This window comes from Cariama cristata, unplaced genomic scaffold, assembly GCF_000690535.1.
Source record: "Cariama cristata isolate BGI_N322 unplaced genomic scaffold, ASM69053v1 scaffold8080, whole genome shotgun sequence".
NCBI classification, from domain to species: domain Eukaryota; kingdom Metazoa; phylum Chordata; class Aves; order Cariamiformes; family Cariamidae; genus Cariama; species Cariama cristata.
In genome coordinates, this window is record NW_009595198.1 from 46,974 (window position 1) to 63,141 (window position 16,168).

General features: G+C 39.4%; 1 protein-coding gene across 1 annotated transcript in view; it reads left to right on the top strand.

The window, feature by feature from the left end:
- The window catches only part of CLCN1 (chloride channel, voltage-sensitive 1), a 39,908-nt gene that overhangs the window by 12,148 nt on the left and 11,592 nt on the right, over nt 1-16,168 (top strand). Inside the window, exons 7-12 of the mRNA XM_009701103.1 lie at nt 2,539-2,617; nt 5,435-5,560; nt 11,134-11,218; nt 13,379-13,480; nt 15,256-15,340; nt 15,755-15,904. Of these exons, the coding sequence (XP_009699405.1) occupies nt 2,539-2,617; nt 5,435-5,560; nt 11,134-11,218; nt 13,379-13,480; nt 15,256-15,340; nt 15,755-15,904 (627 nt within the window). The remainder of the gene's footprint in view (nt 1-2,538; nt 2,618-5,434; nt 5,561-11,133; nt 11,219-13,378; nt 13,481-15,255; nt 15,341-15,754; nt 15,905-16,168) is intronic.

Consider the following 16,168-nt stretch of genomic DNA (forward strand, 5'->3'; position numbering starts at 1 on the left):
GCAGGAGAGAGGCTGAGCTGTGTGTATGTGGGCAATACAGCAAGTTGGAGGCAGCCTGAGCTGAAGCCTGAGGCTTCAAAGCAAAACTTGTAAGTCTGCGAAAAATCTTGAGAAAGCAGGTTCAGAACCAAGGATTAGACCACAGTCAGGTGGAATCATTGGTAGTATACAGGAGAATGATGTATCTCTTAATGATAAAAAAAACAATGCAAAACAACCAAAGCAAAAAAACTTTCCATAACACAGCCCACAGTTCTTGTTTCTTTCTCTGTACCTGGAATTAATATAGTCTCAGAGACTGCAGAACACATTATACATAGTTGACTAGGAGAGGCTAGAGAAGAAAAGAGAAGGCTAAAGGGAGAGTGGTCTGACTGCAGTCTTCTGTAGCTAAAGGAGATGTTACAGAGACAAAACAGCCAAACTCTTCTCAGAGAACAGTGAGAGGACAAGAGACAACAGGCACAACTTGCAACAAGGGAAATTCTATCTATGCATTAAAAAAATTCTCCCCTTGCCCAAAGATGGTTCAAAGTGGCACAGATGTCAAGAAAGAATGGGGGAGCTCCTCCCTTGGAGGTGCTCAGGGCTCACCTAGCACCCTGATCCTGAGCATTGAAGTTAGCCCAGCTTTGAGCAGAGAGTTGGAGAAGAAGCATTCAGAGGTACCTTCCAGAATAAAACTTGTTGTATGTATTACACCCTCTGTGATGGCATACCTCTATGTTTGCAGCCTTGACATTATGCTGAGTAGAGGCAAAAAATCCCACCTCAGGGGCACTCTTACTTGACGAGGATTGTGATAACATTGTAGTATTGGAACAAACTGAAAGTTATCATAGCTTTTGTAGTCCTAGTTAGATTCCTCTTACAGATTCACACCAAATTGCCAAATGTGATTTCCATTACCTGAGAGTCATGTAATCTTTAGCTGACCTTAGTCCAGGATACAGCTTGCAACTTCGCATCCTATTGCCCATGGTATATAACTTCTTGGTGCTGTGGCTGGTGAACGGCACCCTGTGTATTAATGAGGAGCCCTCAAAATGGATTTGAAAAGCCAATTTAGCCCTTGATAAGCAAAAAGTGCCCAGCCTATGTTTTCTGAGTGTACTCTGGTACTCTTTGCTTGTGTGTTTGGTTTGGTCTATCTGGCTACTTCTATGCTGCTACAGAGCACCAGCACTCTGACACGGTGCTGGGTTCTGGGAGATGCTATATGCCAATGGTTGCTATAGATCTCCCTATCTCAAACTGTTCTTCAGCACTGTCCCATCAGGCTTTGCACCTTCAAACAACTCTAATTACCTCTTGCCAAGCTGCAGGCCATGTCGCATGTACCCTCAGTTTCAAGCTGTTAACCACCATGCTGGTGGGCTATAACACAACCCTCCCACTATTCCAGACACTTTGAACTGAACTCCATCCCTGTTCTGGACATGATTATGTCTTAAGGCCACAGGGGCACTAATAGGGCTCAGAAGTCACCTAGGACAAAGCTGTGGATAAGGACACACTGTTCTGGGTCAGGGAATGGTCCATTGCTTTTTTTTGTTGGGTTGTGCAGAGATGACCTTGAGACATGTTTTGGTTGAGGCTCTATCAAACACCCGCTCAGATAAACAGGAATTCATGGCCTTCTGGCCTTAGAATTCAGTCTGGCCACTCAGATTTCCACCACAACACAGGAATACACTTTCTCAAAACTCTCATGGGAGATCTAACAGGCTGCCTTGGGAACATGTGATAGTAGGAAGTACAAAATACACAGGCTTTTAACACTGGTGAATTATACACCACCTAGGATTTAGACAAAATAAAATAAAATAAAACCTGTCTGCTCACATTCCATCATTCTAAGGTACTTCAGGGCCAAATCTTGGAGAAAGAGTGGAAGAACATTTTCTCTCTTTCAACGGCTCTATATCTTCCAAAACTATCTCAGGAGAGACTCTACCTTTTATATCTTCCATTTCCCTTTATTATCATGATTGTTTTCACCAGAACAGCACAATGGTCTACTAGGTGATCTGTTACCCACCCACTTATGTGGCGTGACAGAACCTTCATCATCTGTCCATGCTCAGTTCTGGACATGCACGTGTCTTGTGCACACAGACTCACAGGATGGGTTTTTGAGGCACCCTCTGGGACATGTGCATCCTGAGATTCCCTGCCAAAGTAAAAGAGGTGGAGTAAAACATACTTATGCACCCTCCACCCTCTGGAGGATTTTCCACAAGACCTTTCTTTTACAGTGAGAGAAATGTGCATGTTTCAATGATGAGGTGCTACCTTCTCCACATGTCTTGCAGATGTGATTCCAGGTATAAGCCTGTCTTTTGCCAGGTCTTGCCTTTTGAATATTTTTAATCCATCCAGAAGAGAGAAGTAAGATGAATATAGCTGTAACTCTAAGACTGGTGACAGAGCTGGGTGACAGCGTGTGGCTGTACCTGCCAATTCTGTTACTCACTCTCTGGTTTCTTTCCCTCTTTCTTCTGTTTGTCTGTCTCTCTTTGTCTCTTTCACCAGTAGCAGCCATATTATTACACCGATGTCCTGACTGTGGGTTGCGCTGTGGGGGTCGGCTGCTGCTTTGGGACACCACTTGGAGGCAAGTGGCTGTTCTGTTTCCTTTTTCTCAGGTACCTAAATCCTCTCCTGCCTAGTCCTCTTCTCCTCTCCCCCTTTCCTGCACTGTATTTTTAATCTGTCATCTACTTTAAACAAAGAAGCTTACCTTTAGCATTACCAACCTCCCAAGCATCTCTGACACAGTCTTTTTTCCACATGTTGTCAGCTTTCTGAAGGCAAGAGGGGAAGGCTCTCTAGAACAGTGGTCTCCAAATTGAGGTGTGCATACCCCAGGGACTGTGCAAAATGATCCGTTAGGGTGTGGGAAGGAAATACTGGAATTTCTATTTTTTTTTAATCTAACAAAAAAAAAAGAAAGAAATTAAGCTTTACTAATATTCAGTATACGTATTGGCAGTGATGCCCTCACTCGGTCCGTATGTCAGATGGCCACTTGTCACATACAGTGCACGAGGTGTCCTGGATGTAGAGCTGTTCACAACGCAGAGGGTTCACAGTGGTGCCCTCACTCATATGCTCGCTTTCAGTGTATTGCAATGTATTGCAATCAATGTATGCCCACTTAAGTGGATTTATGGATTATATTATCTAGCATTAACTAAACTAACCATCACAAAATGGCTTAAAAAGATTCCTGCAAAGAGACCACAGATTGAAAATAATACCCATAACATGATCACAGACAAATGACAAGAAAATGGCAAAGTTGACATTTCTCCTACTCCTAGTACTGGCTTTTAATCAGTCACATTACAAGATACAAACAATGACCAGCTAATCAGGTCTGACAAGAAGTTGACCAAAAAAAATCAAAATTTTCAAAGGCTATTTTAAATATGGATTTACATCTGCTATCGTTAGCAATGAACCTCACCCTGAGTGTATATTGTGCTTTGAGAAGTTAGCTGATGATGGCATGAAGCCAGCAGAATTAGCAAGACAGTTAAAAGCTAAGCATCCAGAACATGAAGACAAACCTCTACAATTTTTTCAGCAATGTTTCAAGCTATGTGATATTCAATCCAGTACTTTACAAAATTTCACTGAACTTAATGATAAATGTTTAGGAACCTCCTTTGAGGTTTCTTGCTTCATAGCAAGAGACAAAAAGCCACATACCACTGGGAAACACTTGTTCTTCCTGCCACGGTAAAAATGGCTGCAGTAATATGCAGAAAGTAATATAGCAGCAAACTATAATGCATTCCTTCGTCAGCAAACACTGTTGGAGGATGCATGGAAAACACTGCTGAAGATATGGAGAAACAAGTATCAGTACAAATTACACAGTGTGAGAGGCTTTCTATGTAGCTGGATGAAAGTACAGGTATTTCTAACATTTCTCAGCTTATGATATTTGCTAGATTCTGTTTCGATAGTGAAATACATGAAGGACTACTTTCTGTGAGCCACTAAAGGAAAGATCTACCAGAGAAGCTATATTCTCAACAGTAAATTACTTCTTTAATAAAAGTGGTTTATGGAAGAGCTGTGCAAGTGTAACGACCAGTGGAGCAGCTGCTTTGACTAGTGTAAGAAAAGGATTGGGTGGTAGGTCACACAGATTACACCAAACCTGAAATTAATTCCCTGAGTTGTTTGTAGGCAAGCTATTGCAGCAAAGAAATGGGAGCCAGACATGCACCGTGCTACAGGATGTCAAATTGCTACAGGATGTTGAAAACAAGACCTTGAAAGAGTAGTGTCTTTACAATACTTAGTAATGAAGTGGGGAATGACCATGACAATTCTTTGTACCATACAGACATTTGCTGGTTATAACGTGACAATGGGCTTTTTAAAAAGAGTTGTTGAATTTAAAGACCAGTTACACATTTTTCTTACACAAAAAGACGTCTGTTCTGAATTTGCTGATCTTTTCTGTGATGGCAAGCATCTGTCAGTAGCATGCCACTTAGCAGCTATTTTTGAAAAAATAAACATACTTGATATATCCCTTCAAGGTGAAAGTGATGTTCTAACAGTGGGTGAGAAAGTAACTGCTTTTCAAAAGAAACCTGTGGAGATGTTGTGAATTTGTTGCCAAATACAATGTGTGTCACCTACAAAAACTCTCATACATGTACATTTTAGAAACTTGGAAACAGAAATTTCTGCCTTGTTTAAAAATCTTCCAGATTAAGAGTTTCAGTGGGTTTTGAACCCATTTGTTAAAGATATAAAAATTCAACACCTTCTGATTAGTTTGCAAGAAGAACTGATTGACATCAGGGAAGATAGAAATCTACTATCCAAATTTCAACAAAAATTTTTGCATAAGTGATGGATGGGATTGAAAAAATAGTATCATGATTTAGTCAGTACAGCCAACGATGCATTTCTTGCATTTGGATCTATGTATCTTTGTGAGATATCTTTTTCAGCAATGACAGCCATTAAGACCAAGTATCAAAATAAAATGAACATAGAACCAGACCTTTGAATCACTGTACCAAAAACTGTTAAACCAAGATTTTCAAAAATAAAGAAGAATACCAATATTTTTAGTGAGAATAAAAAAAACTTTGTTCCACTAATAAATAAAACAAATTCTTTTTAAAAATTTTATTTCATCTTTATCTCATCCTTTTTTAATTTCTGGTTTTTGTGTATGTTTATATTGTACGTAATATACTAGTACAGTAGTACATGTATGTAATTTTTAAATAAATACACATATATTGGAGGGTACATGCTCAAAAATCTTTTATTGGTAGGGGTGCACGATCAAAGAAGTGTGGAGACCACTGCTCTAGAAGACTATTTAGAAGCCTCTCTCATGCTTCTAACATTACACTTCTGAATTTAACTTTGCTCCCTTTCCAACTCTTTCTAGGGGTTCTTTTCAGCATTGAGGTCACTTCCACGTACTTTGCTGTACACAATTATTGGAGAGGTTTCTTTGCAGCTACCTTTAGTGCCTTTATTTTTCGAGTCCTCGCTGTTTGGAACAAGGATGCAGGTAAGCTAAGAGCCATTCCTACTCTCTTTGTACTAAAGTTGCTCTATTAATTTATTATTTTCCATCTTTCTCAAAACCTCAACCTTGTATAATGTTTGAAACTTCTGCCATAACATGTGACTTCCAGCAGTACAGAAGGAAAGAGAAAGGGAAGTATCTTATGTCCTCAATTGTATAACCCAACCTATTCCTAGGTGTCCGGGGGATATGACTGAAAAATGACTGAATACGAGTCCTTGTTAAGTAAGAGTGCCCCTGAGGTGGGATTTTGGCCTCTACTCAGCATAATGTCAAGGCTGCAAACATAGAGGTATCCCATCACAGAGGATGTAATACATACTACAGTGTATGCTGCTGTGATCTGCCGGAAATACCATGGTCTGCTTTGGTCATCTCTTGACTAGAAGCATAAAACCCAAACAGTCTGGAAAATTGAGATGATAAAATGATTAGGAGGCTATAGGATTGGTAGGGTCTGACTGAAGGCCCTGAAAAAATAACTGTCTCAAATAACTGAAAAGCCGGAGTGCAATATTTGTGCAGACAGAAATAGCACAGGACAAGCCTGTTCTAGAGAGTATTTTGGATACTGTGGGAATGGAGATCCAGCTGATGCAGAAGGCTGCCATTTCTTCCTAAACTTCTTGCTTATCATGTTTTTATCTTCCATTCTTACAGTTATATCTATTTTTATTGATCTGAGCTGCATGTGGGCAGTTCCCTTACGTAAAACTGCTATAACTTACATCCGTCTTGACTTCACAGGGTTGGATTTTTTTTTTTTGTGCTAAAACATTAGTTGACTTGAATGTTCTCTGGAATATAGAAAGTGAGTACACTTTCTACTTGAATGTAGAAAGTGACTACATCTTTGTTTGTGAAACATTGCCTCATATTGAAGGGTATTCAACCATCAGATCTGTCACAAAAAATACATCTTTCCGTTCTTTCCAGAGGAAAATATAAGAAATTTGAAGACAGATGACAGGAGATAATCTCCTGTCCTTCACTTTATCTACTCTAGCTCCATTGCTGATCTCCCAAATCATTAGAAATTAGCTTAATCCTGAAACATCATAATTACTGTCCTTTCTTCAAAATCATCCAGACAGCTTTAATACCCACATTAATGGCTCCTTACAGTCTGCTTCATTGACTGTCTGGGTTAAAAAGTTCCATGATCCAATTGTCTAAGAAAAATAGTTCCTTTTCATAATTCTGAATTCTCTTTTTCTGTGTTGCCAGTCTCCTTGTCCTTGTGATAAGGAACTAGAAACTTTTGTCTAGCTAAAGTCATTCATTATTTTATGATCTTTTGTCATGCTTGTCCTAAATTATCTTTCATGTCTTTTCTTGCTCATTTCCTTCTGAAAGTTACAAGCCTGGTATTTTCAGTCTTTGTTCATGCAAGGATTTTTCTTAGGCCTCCTCTGTGATGTTTTCACAATCTCTAAAGTCTTGTCTACTCCCAGAAGTGATGCACTTGGTAGATAAGCGGATGTCTTTGTACTAGTTTCCTGTATGGCTACTGTTACCACCCCGTAAGAAAACCTTTGTATGAGGTAGGTTAATGTACTTGAAACTGGAAGAAACTGCTTCCCTTAATGTGCACTATGTGCATCTACCTGTAATGTTCATATGGAACACATAAACTATCGCAAATTCATACATAATATGTGAACTAACTTTTCTGCTTAGGCAAATGTTTGCCACCTTCTTCCAGAATATTTTTGAGATAAAATGATCAGAGTTCCAAGCAGGTGTGGCTATTGCATGGGTCTATTGGACAGCATTACAATAGTGCAATGCAACACTGTGCATTATCATACCATTTTTATGCAGCTTTTGCACATACCTAGCAGCTGCAGTTAGGAAAAAGGTAAAAAGACCATTCTTTTAGAGCTGATCCAACTCTCTTTCTTGAAATACTATTGTTAAATTAGATTCCTTTCTAATGTATCCATAATCTTCCCCCGCTGTAATACTTTGCGTTCATCAACACAAAACATTGCCTTTCTTATGCAGTCCTCTGCTTGCAACCAGGGTAAACTGATTCAGTGTCATGTGCAGATTTTGCTGTCTTCCACAGAAATTTCTGAATCATGGAATCATAAAAAGATTTAGTTTGGAAGAGACCCCTGGAGCTCTCTACTCCAAACTCCTGCTTACAGCATGAACAACTTCCCACTGCCTCTCTGGACATTTGTTCCAGCGCTGAAGCATCTCCCCAAAAAGAAGCATTTGCTCATTATACATAGATAAAAGTCCCATGTTGGAATTTGTGCCCATTGCCTCTTTTTCTTTCACTGTGTCTTTACAACTTCCCCATGAGGTAGGGGAGGCTGCTGTTAGAACCCCCTTGGGTTTTCTTGTTTCCAGGCTGAACAAACCTAGTTCCTGCAGCCTTTCCCTGTGCCCATGCCCCGGACCATCTTGCGGCTCACCACTGGACTCTCTCCACTTCTGTAACTTTTTTGTTTGTACTGGGTTTTGTAGATGTGGCTTCATCAGTGCCATATAGAAGGAAATAATCACCACCCTCAACCGGCTGGTTGTGCTTTTGCTGATGTATGTGCTTAGCTTTCATTGCTACGGGGGCACATATTAAGCATCATCTCCACCAGGACACACTGGCATGACAGCAGAGCTTTTCCTGTTCACTGGGCCCCCAGGCTGTACTGACACACCTGCTATTCCAGGTGCAGGACTAAATATTTGTCTTTGTTGAATTTATGATGTTCCTACTGGTCAAGTCCTCCAGTTTGTGGAGGCCACCCTGAGTGAAGCCCTCCAGGTGACAAACCACCCCTTTCTCTCCCTCACCAGTTCAGTATGGTCACTGATGAGTGAGTTCCATCCTATTGTCTGGGACCTTGATGTAGATGTTAAACAGAATCAGTTCCAATATGGACCTCCGAAGAAATCCAGTCAGGATCACAGGGCCCCAAGACAACAATTAGCAACTCCTGCTACATGTGTACTATGACATGTATCATTACATGTCTGACATGATAAACTCACTTTTTTTCTCTCTCTGGGCTAGCTTCTGATCCATGATAATATTTTCCCTTTTGCTGTTTGATCAGTGGACCTCTGCGTGAGGCTCCGCAGCTTCATGTGGGACCTCTTAATAATCTAAATAAATACAATTTCCTTTAATCTGGTTTTACTGTTTTGTTAAAAAAACTCCACATCACAAAGTTTTTATTAATTTGTATTAGCTTTCTGGGTTTTTTCCCTGGCTTTGAGGTTCAAAATAGGTATTTCCAGGGTTGCGCTTGCTTTTAAAATCTATATGTATTTTACCATTTTGCCAGGTGGTAAGGCACAGCTCTCTGCATTTCACCACATTGCTCCACAGACTTCTTAAACACATTTGCTACCCATCGGTCCCCCTCCAGTCCCTGGAAGCCCTGATGCTCATTAGAGGAGGTGAATTATTTTTTAAAATATATCATCCACATCATTCCTAATCTGCCTCAGATCTTAATGCCTTATAAGTCCACAGCTTGTTTAATACCTCTTTTATTGTAATTTTTTACCTCCAAGCTGCATCATTGCTACCAGGAAGTAGCAGGTAGGGAAGCAATCACATCAAAGTAGACAGATGCAAATAAGTTGTGTAGCATCTCACCAAAATTCTTTTCTTTCTTAGACCCACAAAATCTTTGCTGACTTCTGGATACTGATGGCTTTATTGGCTGGCTTTACACGATTGTCCATAGTTTCCAAATAACATCTGGCCCACTCTGGTTGTCTGCTGCAACTTAGGCCTCTGTTTGCTAATCATGGAAGACTGGAGTTCTGCAATTCGCAGGATTTCTGTTTTACCATGTCCTAAGCCTTCATCTTATTTGCCATAGTGCTTTACACCTTGCCTTCCTCCCGCTCCTTCTGATCACTTCTACACATGGCTCAGTGTTATTTTAAAGTTCAAAGCTATTTTAAGTAGACTTTCCCATTAACTAGATTTTCTCTTTTCTTTTACTTCTTTTAACTTTCACCTTGTAAGAGTTGGACAGCTACTCTAAACTCGTAGAGTTTGTAGCCAATGGAGGGAAAAGGGCTCAGCCATTCAGTTTCAGGATGGCTTGGTCACTCAGGAAAGAGGATGAAGATAGGTGGGATGAATCTTTCTGCAGAAATCTCTTTCTGTCTTGTGGGAGTAGAGAGGGAACCTAGAAAGGCTCCAACTAAGTGCTGTGACTGTTTCCCTTTACTCTGGTCATCTTTGCTGCCCTGTGATACAACTCTTTGAAAGTAAGCCCTACTATACTTTTTAATGCACTGTCATTTAGTGGCTTGGACTCTCTGTTTCCCAAAACTAAATTGAGATGACCCCGTTCTTGGCCTGATCTAGCAAAAAAGAGGGCATCCTGCTTTCCACCATCTTCTGTCCCTGTCTGTTCTTCTACCTGTGCCTTGTACGATCCCCATGTTTGTTGGACCCCTCCATCCACCTCACTTCCCTGGCAGAGGACTAATCCAGGAAAAGAGCAGACAGGTTTTTTGGCAGGTTTTAATCAGGCGAAAGAGCTCAGTGAAGGCTTTGACATGTGTCAGAGTGGGCCGGATGGGAGGGGAAAACAGTGCAGCTGGGAGGGAAGGAATGAGGTGAAGAGGCAGGGAGTAAGATCTTCCCATTTTGGATAGTAACATGTGGTTAGACAGGCTTAGATATCTTAGGTGATGTAACCCACAGAAGTGATTAAATCATTGCTCTAAACCTAGTCCTGTCTGACCAATTAACAAGTAATTAATGCCTCCTGTAATTATCCTATAATGCTGGATTTTCACCGCTTCTTTTCTTTCTTCGTTGTGCAAATAATTCCTTCATTCAGGGCAAGGTGGGATTTATATCCATCCTTGTTCAGCTGCATTTCCGCGCTGCACCAGATTACTCATTTGTACTTCACCTGTTGGCATACAAATATTTACTATTTCCACACAATTAGGTACCTCCAGGTGAAAGCAGGACAGGTTTCAACAACTGAGTCATTTTAGCAGTGCAACACTACAAGGAGAGGTGAGCTGGAGAGGATGGGGCTTAGCTGATCTTTTCCATCTCTGATTTCTAAGACTCATTCTTTTGGTACCAGTCAAAAATCTTGCAGCTACAACTTCAGAGAGGATCTGAGTTTTGTTTCCAGAAGGCAATCACAACTGTGCATGACACAACTTCTCCAGATATGTAAGCACTGCCTGCCTCGGCAAAGAGAGTTTTCAGAGTCAGTGAGTACAGTGGGAAGAGGTTTTATTTTATAGAGATTGGATGGTAGAAGAAAAGAAAGGAAAGAAAACCCTTTAAAAATCTGGAATTGTAGCTAAAAAAAAATAGATACATTCTCTTAAAACAAACCTATATCATCCAGAGTGCTAGGGTTGCAAGTGCTCAAAACTAGGCACTACTAGAATCGGAGCAGTCTGCCAATCTCTAATATCGTATATAATGTCATGAAACCACACAGGAGCATGTATAAACTAGTTACCCTGCCCCTACCCCCAGCTTTTATGGCATTTAACTTCTTACTTCATTATTCCCTTTGCTCCTCCATCTCTTTCTTCTTTCACAGTTACCATCACAGCCCTGTTCAGAACAAACTTTCGCATGGATTTCCCATTTGATCTGCAAGAGCTGCCAGCATTTGCTATAATAGGGTAAGTTCCTGGGATCCTGATTCCTTGCTCTACAAAGGTTATCATGTGGGCTCTGTTAGGAATTCTTCTGCAAAACAGTTACATACATCTCTTTTAGACATTTTGATTGTCACAAATAAGGCCTCTACTTGCTGGGATTCCTCCTTCAGAAATGGTGCCAGTGTAGCACAATGGGTAAGGAAGGAAATATGGGTATTTTAGGAAATGAAAGAATGAACTTAAGAAAAATGAGAAGAAAATTGGGAAATACTAGAGAAAGACTGAGTTTGGAATTGCTGTTGTTAGAGCTTGAGAAAGGCTCCAGGGAAGTCACTGCAGAGCAGTAGTGAAGGGAATACACTGTGGGAACAAGTACCTGTGCTGGCATTGTGAACATACTCTGTTGCAAAACCTGGATCCAAGACCAGAAATATATTCGAGGTTTTCCAGTTCCTTTTAGTAGGCTGCCTTCATATTAATTTACTTGAATATGAACTCAAGTGGGATTGTTTGAAGACATCAGATATGTTGAAAATCTATGAATAGACAGGAGCTTTTCCTAGTAATATGTATCCACTTTGTTCTTCTCCTTAAATAGACCTGCATGCCGAACTTGGAGGAATCTATTTGTTTAGATTGGCAAGGAAAAAGACAATCCTTATGATTTACAGCTAATGGAATGCAAAACTTCTTGTCATTGTGTTTTGAACAGAGTTGGCGGACCTGGTTTTTTTCAGTATTGCACATAGGCTAGGAAAGGAGTATATGACAACTGTGAAATGCTTTCCAATGCCTGGGTGTCCAATGTGGTATTTTTTAAAAAAAAACAACTAAAGACTTGGATAGTCTTGGATAAAGTCCTGATGCCAACTTGGAATACTCCAAATTCTCTTAACATTAAGTCTCAAAGTTGAACTCTCTTTCTATCCAATATATTTCTTCACTTTCAGGTAGGACAAAAAAGCTGAGCCAGCTCAAGCACTGTCAACAGGTAGATCTTGTTCTTCTGTGTTAGCAAATGTTGTTAATTTGCAAATTATACACAGGAGGAGCACTTCTCTTTTTTTTATTGACAGATTGATAGGCATGAATAGAGGGATCTATTTTTTAATATAAAGTATTATTAAAAAATTCAGTTCACCATGCAGCCCTTAGGCTTATATTGCCTAAGGGATTGGTCTATTTTAACAGTAGTGCTAAACAGTGCTGGCTTAAAATATTTAAAAGAAGCTCATTGGACATGTTTGTCTGTGAACAGCTTTATATTTAGTTTAAACTTGTTTCTATACAATTTTTAAATGATCAAGCAGGATTTTTTCAACATAAAACTTTTTAAGTAAGCTAAATTAATCTTTGAAGAAGATTTGGCAAAAGCCTGCATAACATATAATAAAGGAAAATTTAATTAATTTTTAAAATTAATAAAATGAAAATGTTATCTGTTTATCCTCAGTATTCTGTGGGTTAATTATTTGCCACATAAAATAATACTTCCCCTTACCAATTCTAAATGCACTCTTTTTCACTCTTTTTTTTTTTTTTTTTCTTACTTCACCTTTGAGCATTAGGCCCTATTTATCCAGGTCTCATTAAGCTACAGAGCATAAGGATCAAGACCAGTCCTTAGACAACTATACTTTTTTTTGACTTTATTAGGATCAGGAACATAGGCCTAAGTGATTAGGATCATCGAGACGACATACTTTGCTTTAGGCACAAGAATTGCTATTACTTTTAATATTTGATGTAGGTGTATAATTTTGCTGAATCAGAGTTAAACTCCCTTCATTTTTACTATTTCCTGTTCCAACCTGATGCCTAAGTTCTGACAATACTGGTCTTTGCACAGTTGCTCTTTGCCAGCCCCTACTGAGATCTCTCAGTCTCTTTTTATAGACTATTTTATAGATTTTTATAGATGAGATTCCCCCACCTAAGCAAGAGAGAATTTAAGTGATAAAATGGCAGTGTTTGTTACAATCAAGTCCAAAATAATCTCTCCCCTTTCAACAGGGAGTCAATGTCTTCAGCTGAGTTGCTGTAGGTGTAACCCTCCAGATGACCTTTAAAAGATTTCATAAACAGCTGAAGATGAAAACCACTTAAACTCATTTTCTAGGTTGATGGTTTGTGTATTATCTGTTGTTCTATATGATTTTATTTCTTTTTTTTCCACTTTAGTATATGTTCTGGATTCCTCGGAGCGTTTTTCGTTTATCTCAATCGCCAAGTGGTCCTATGCATCCGGCGTCATACGGCTCTGAGTCAGTTTCTCACCAAATAGTGAGTGCCTTTGAAGAGACTCTCTTTTGGGTCTAAATTTTTGTACGCTACTGGTATTGGATGGTAACAAATGCTTTCTGGAAGCTAGTAGAACTATTTCAAGTGTAAGATAGTAAAAATACAAGAAAATGAAATTATATGAAAGACACCTGCAAACATCAAGAGAATTCTTCTTGATCAGCCTGAAGAGTTTCAAATAGCTTCTTCATTTCGAAGGGAGACACTGTAATATTCATTAAGAAGGCAAGGGAAACTACTGATTGGACAGAAAATGTTTTTAATTAGCAAATCAATGATCATGCTTCTGTTTACTTTTTTAGAATCTGTAAAAAAAAAAATCAACATCATTTATATTTTAAGAAAATTAAATACAATGGAAATCTAACTATGTTGTTAAAATCTAACATTTTTTTATCAAAATGTAGGCAAAAATGTAAAGAATGTGCTGCAGTATTGCAATTACTTCATACTTATAAACCAAAAGGTGAAACTGATAGTAACCAAATGTTGTGATTTCCAGCATGGAAGAGAAATGCAAAACAGAATAAAAATCTTAGCAATAAATGTTTTACAGAGCACTTGAAGATACTTTTTTTCCCTTCTCTAGTAAAGTTATAACCCCCAAAGTTATAACCTGAAGAAGAAAAGGTGGCTAACTGTAAACGTCTTCAGCCTCTTTACAGAAGAAATCTGATGCTATGAGAATTTATGAAGTTGAGAGGTGTGGAGGACCTAGATTTCTCAGCAAGTTGCAGATCTGAGCAGAAGAAAACCACTAGTTAAAAAGAAGTTCAAACGAACTTAATTTATTATGTGCAAGAAAAATTGTCTGTCTTCATTACGTAGCATTACCCACAAGAACCAGCAGAGCCATCAAAGTTAATAGAGAAGTGGAGCAAAGCCTGAAAAGTGGAAATTGGCTTAAAATTTTTGACTAATTTCTTAGAATTTTGTAGATCCTCAGACTGAAAGAAATTAAAGGTTATATTTTGTCTTCCTGAACACCACAGCATCTCAGCCAGAACTTCCTGTAGGGAACACAGTAATTTGTCAGGGGAGACCCGTGAGGATTAGTTCAGCACGTGAAGGCAGCTTAGACTCACATTGTCTTAGTGCCCATGAAGTGTCACTGTGTACCCAGAAACCCATCCTGGGACTGGACACAGCAGTAGGAAAACACAGATGGCTTCAGCCTGCTCCCCACCTATGCCCCACTGGCCCAGCACAGCTAGATCCACAGTCCACCAAGGACAGCTTCCCCAAAATTGTGACAGTCAGCAATTCAATGGAAAAAAAAGCAATTTTTATTGTAAGAATTAATGCAATGGGGGATGCATGCAGAAATGTATGAAAAAGTCTACATTTAAATACACTAGGGTAGGATACATTGCATCAGGAATGAAGAAGCAAGACTGGCATCATCAGGACAAATGGAGGAGGTGCTGGCTTTTGACACTAGGTCAACACATCATTGTAAATACACATTCCCCCGCACTGCATATTCAATTTTGTGCATTTTGTACATCTCTTTCTCAAGCCATCCCTCCCGTTACATTAATTCTGATGGGAAAAATGGATTTGCTGACAGTTGAACTTTCTATGAGTGATGATGATCAGTGGAGCAGGGCATTAAATTACCAGTAACAGAACTCCAAAGCAATGGATACACATGTGGCAGAGACCTTTCACAGAAATAGCATTCACAGTCCTGAAGTGATAACGCTACAAGAAAAAAATGTGAAGTTACATTTTAATAAACTTTTCTTTCTTTTCAGCCGCTTCGTATACCCTGGGGTTATAACTTTCCTTATAGCAACGGTGACTTTTCCTCCCGGATTTGGGCAGTTCATGGCAGGAGAGGTAAGAGTGGGATGTGTATGTGCAATTCTGTGCAATTTTGCGGAACAGTATTCCCTTATCCTGTGCCCCAATAACCTTATGTCATGAAAAGGGTAAGAAAGATATGGAAGGAGTTTGGACTGAGGAGGATCTATATTCTGAGGCTCATGATCACTGCTGTCTCCTTCTTATAAAACTTGAAAAAAGTCCACTCTCCTAAGCAAGTAATAAGGAAGATGTTACCCTGTGTGTAAAGTAGTTATCCTTTCACCAGTTCAGGTAAAGTCCTGTCTCTCTTTCTGAAGATTAAAAATGTGATTTAAGTCTCATAATCACGAATTGCTGAAGTAAAAATCTCTGCCACTTTCTTGAAACAGAAGCAGAATATTTAGTCTGTCTAATCTCATGGCTCATGCCTGTTTTTTTGCTGTTTAGTTGATGCCACGGGAAGCCATCAGCTCTCTCTTTGATAACTATACCTGGGTAAAATATACAGGGGATCCTCAGATCTTAGGAAAATCTGCTGCCTGGATCCATCCTAAAGTCAGTGTCTTCATCATTATCCTGCTCTTCTTCCTCATGAAGGTAAGAAACCCAGCTCACTGTAACCCTTCTCCACCCAGAGTGAATGTTCTTGATCCTTTCCAAAATAGTTTGTGAACTGTCAATTAGGAGTTGCTAGGTATTGAATGAAGCACTATGACTGCAATGGTTTCTTACATCTTTTGATGTGATATTTGCTCACCTTGAATGCAAAATTACCAAAATTATTACGGAACAGCTTCCTGGCCTTAATATAATGACGTCTTTCACTGCTCCCTAGGTCATCTTCCTTAAGCATCCTGCTGA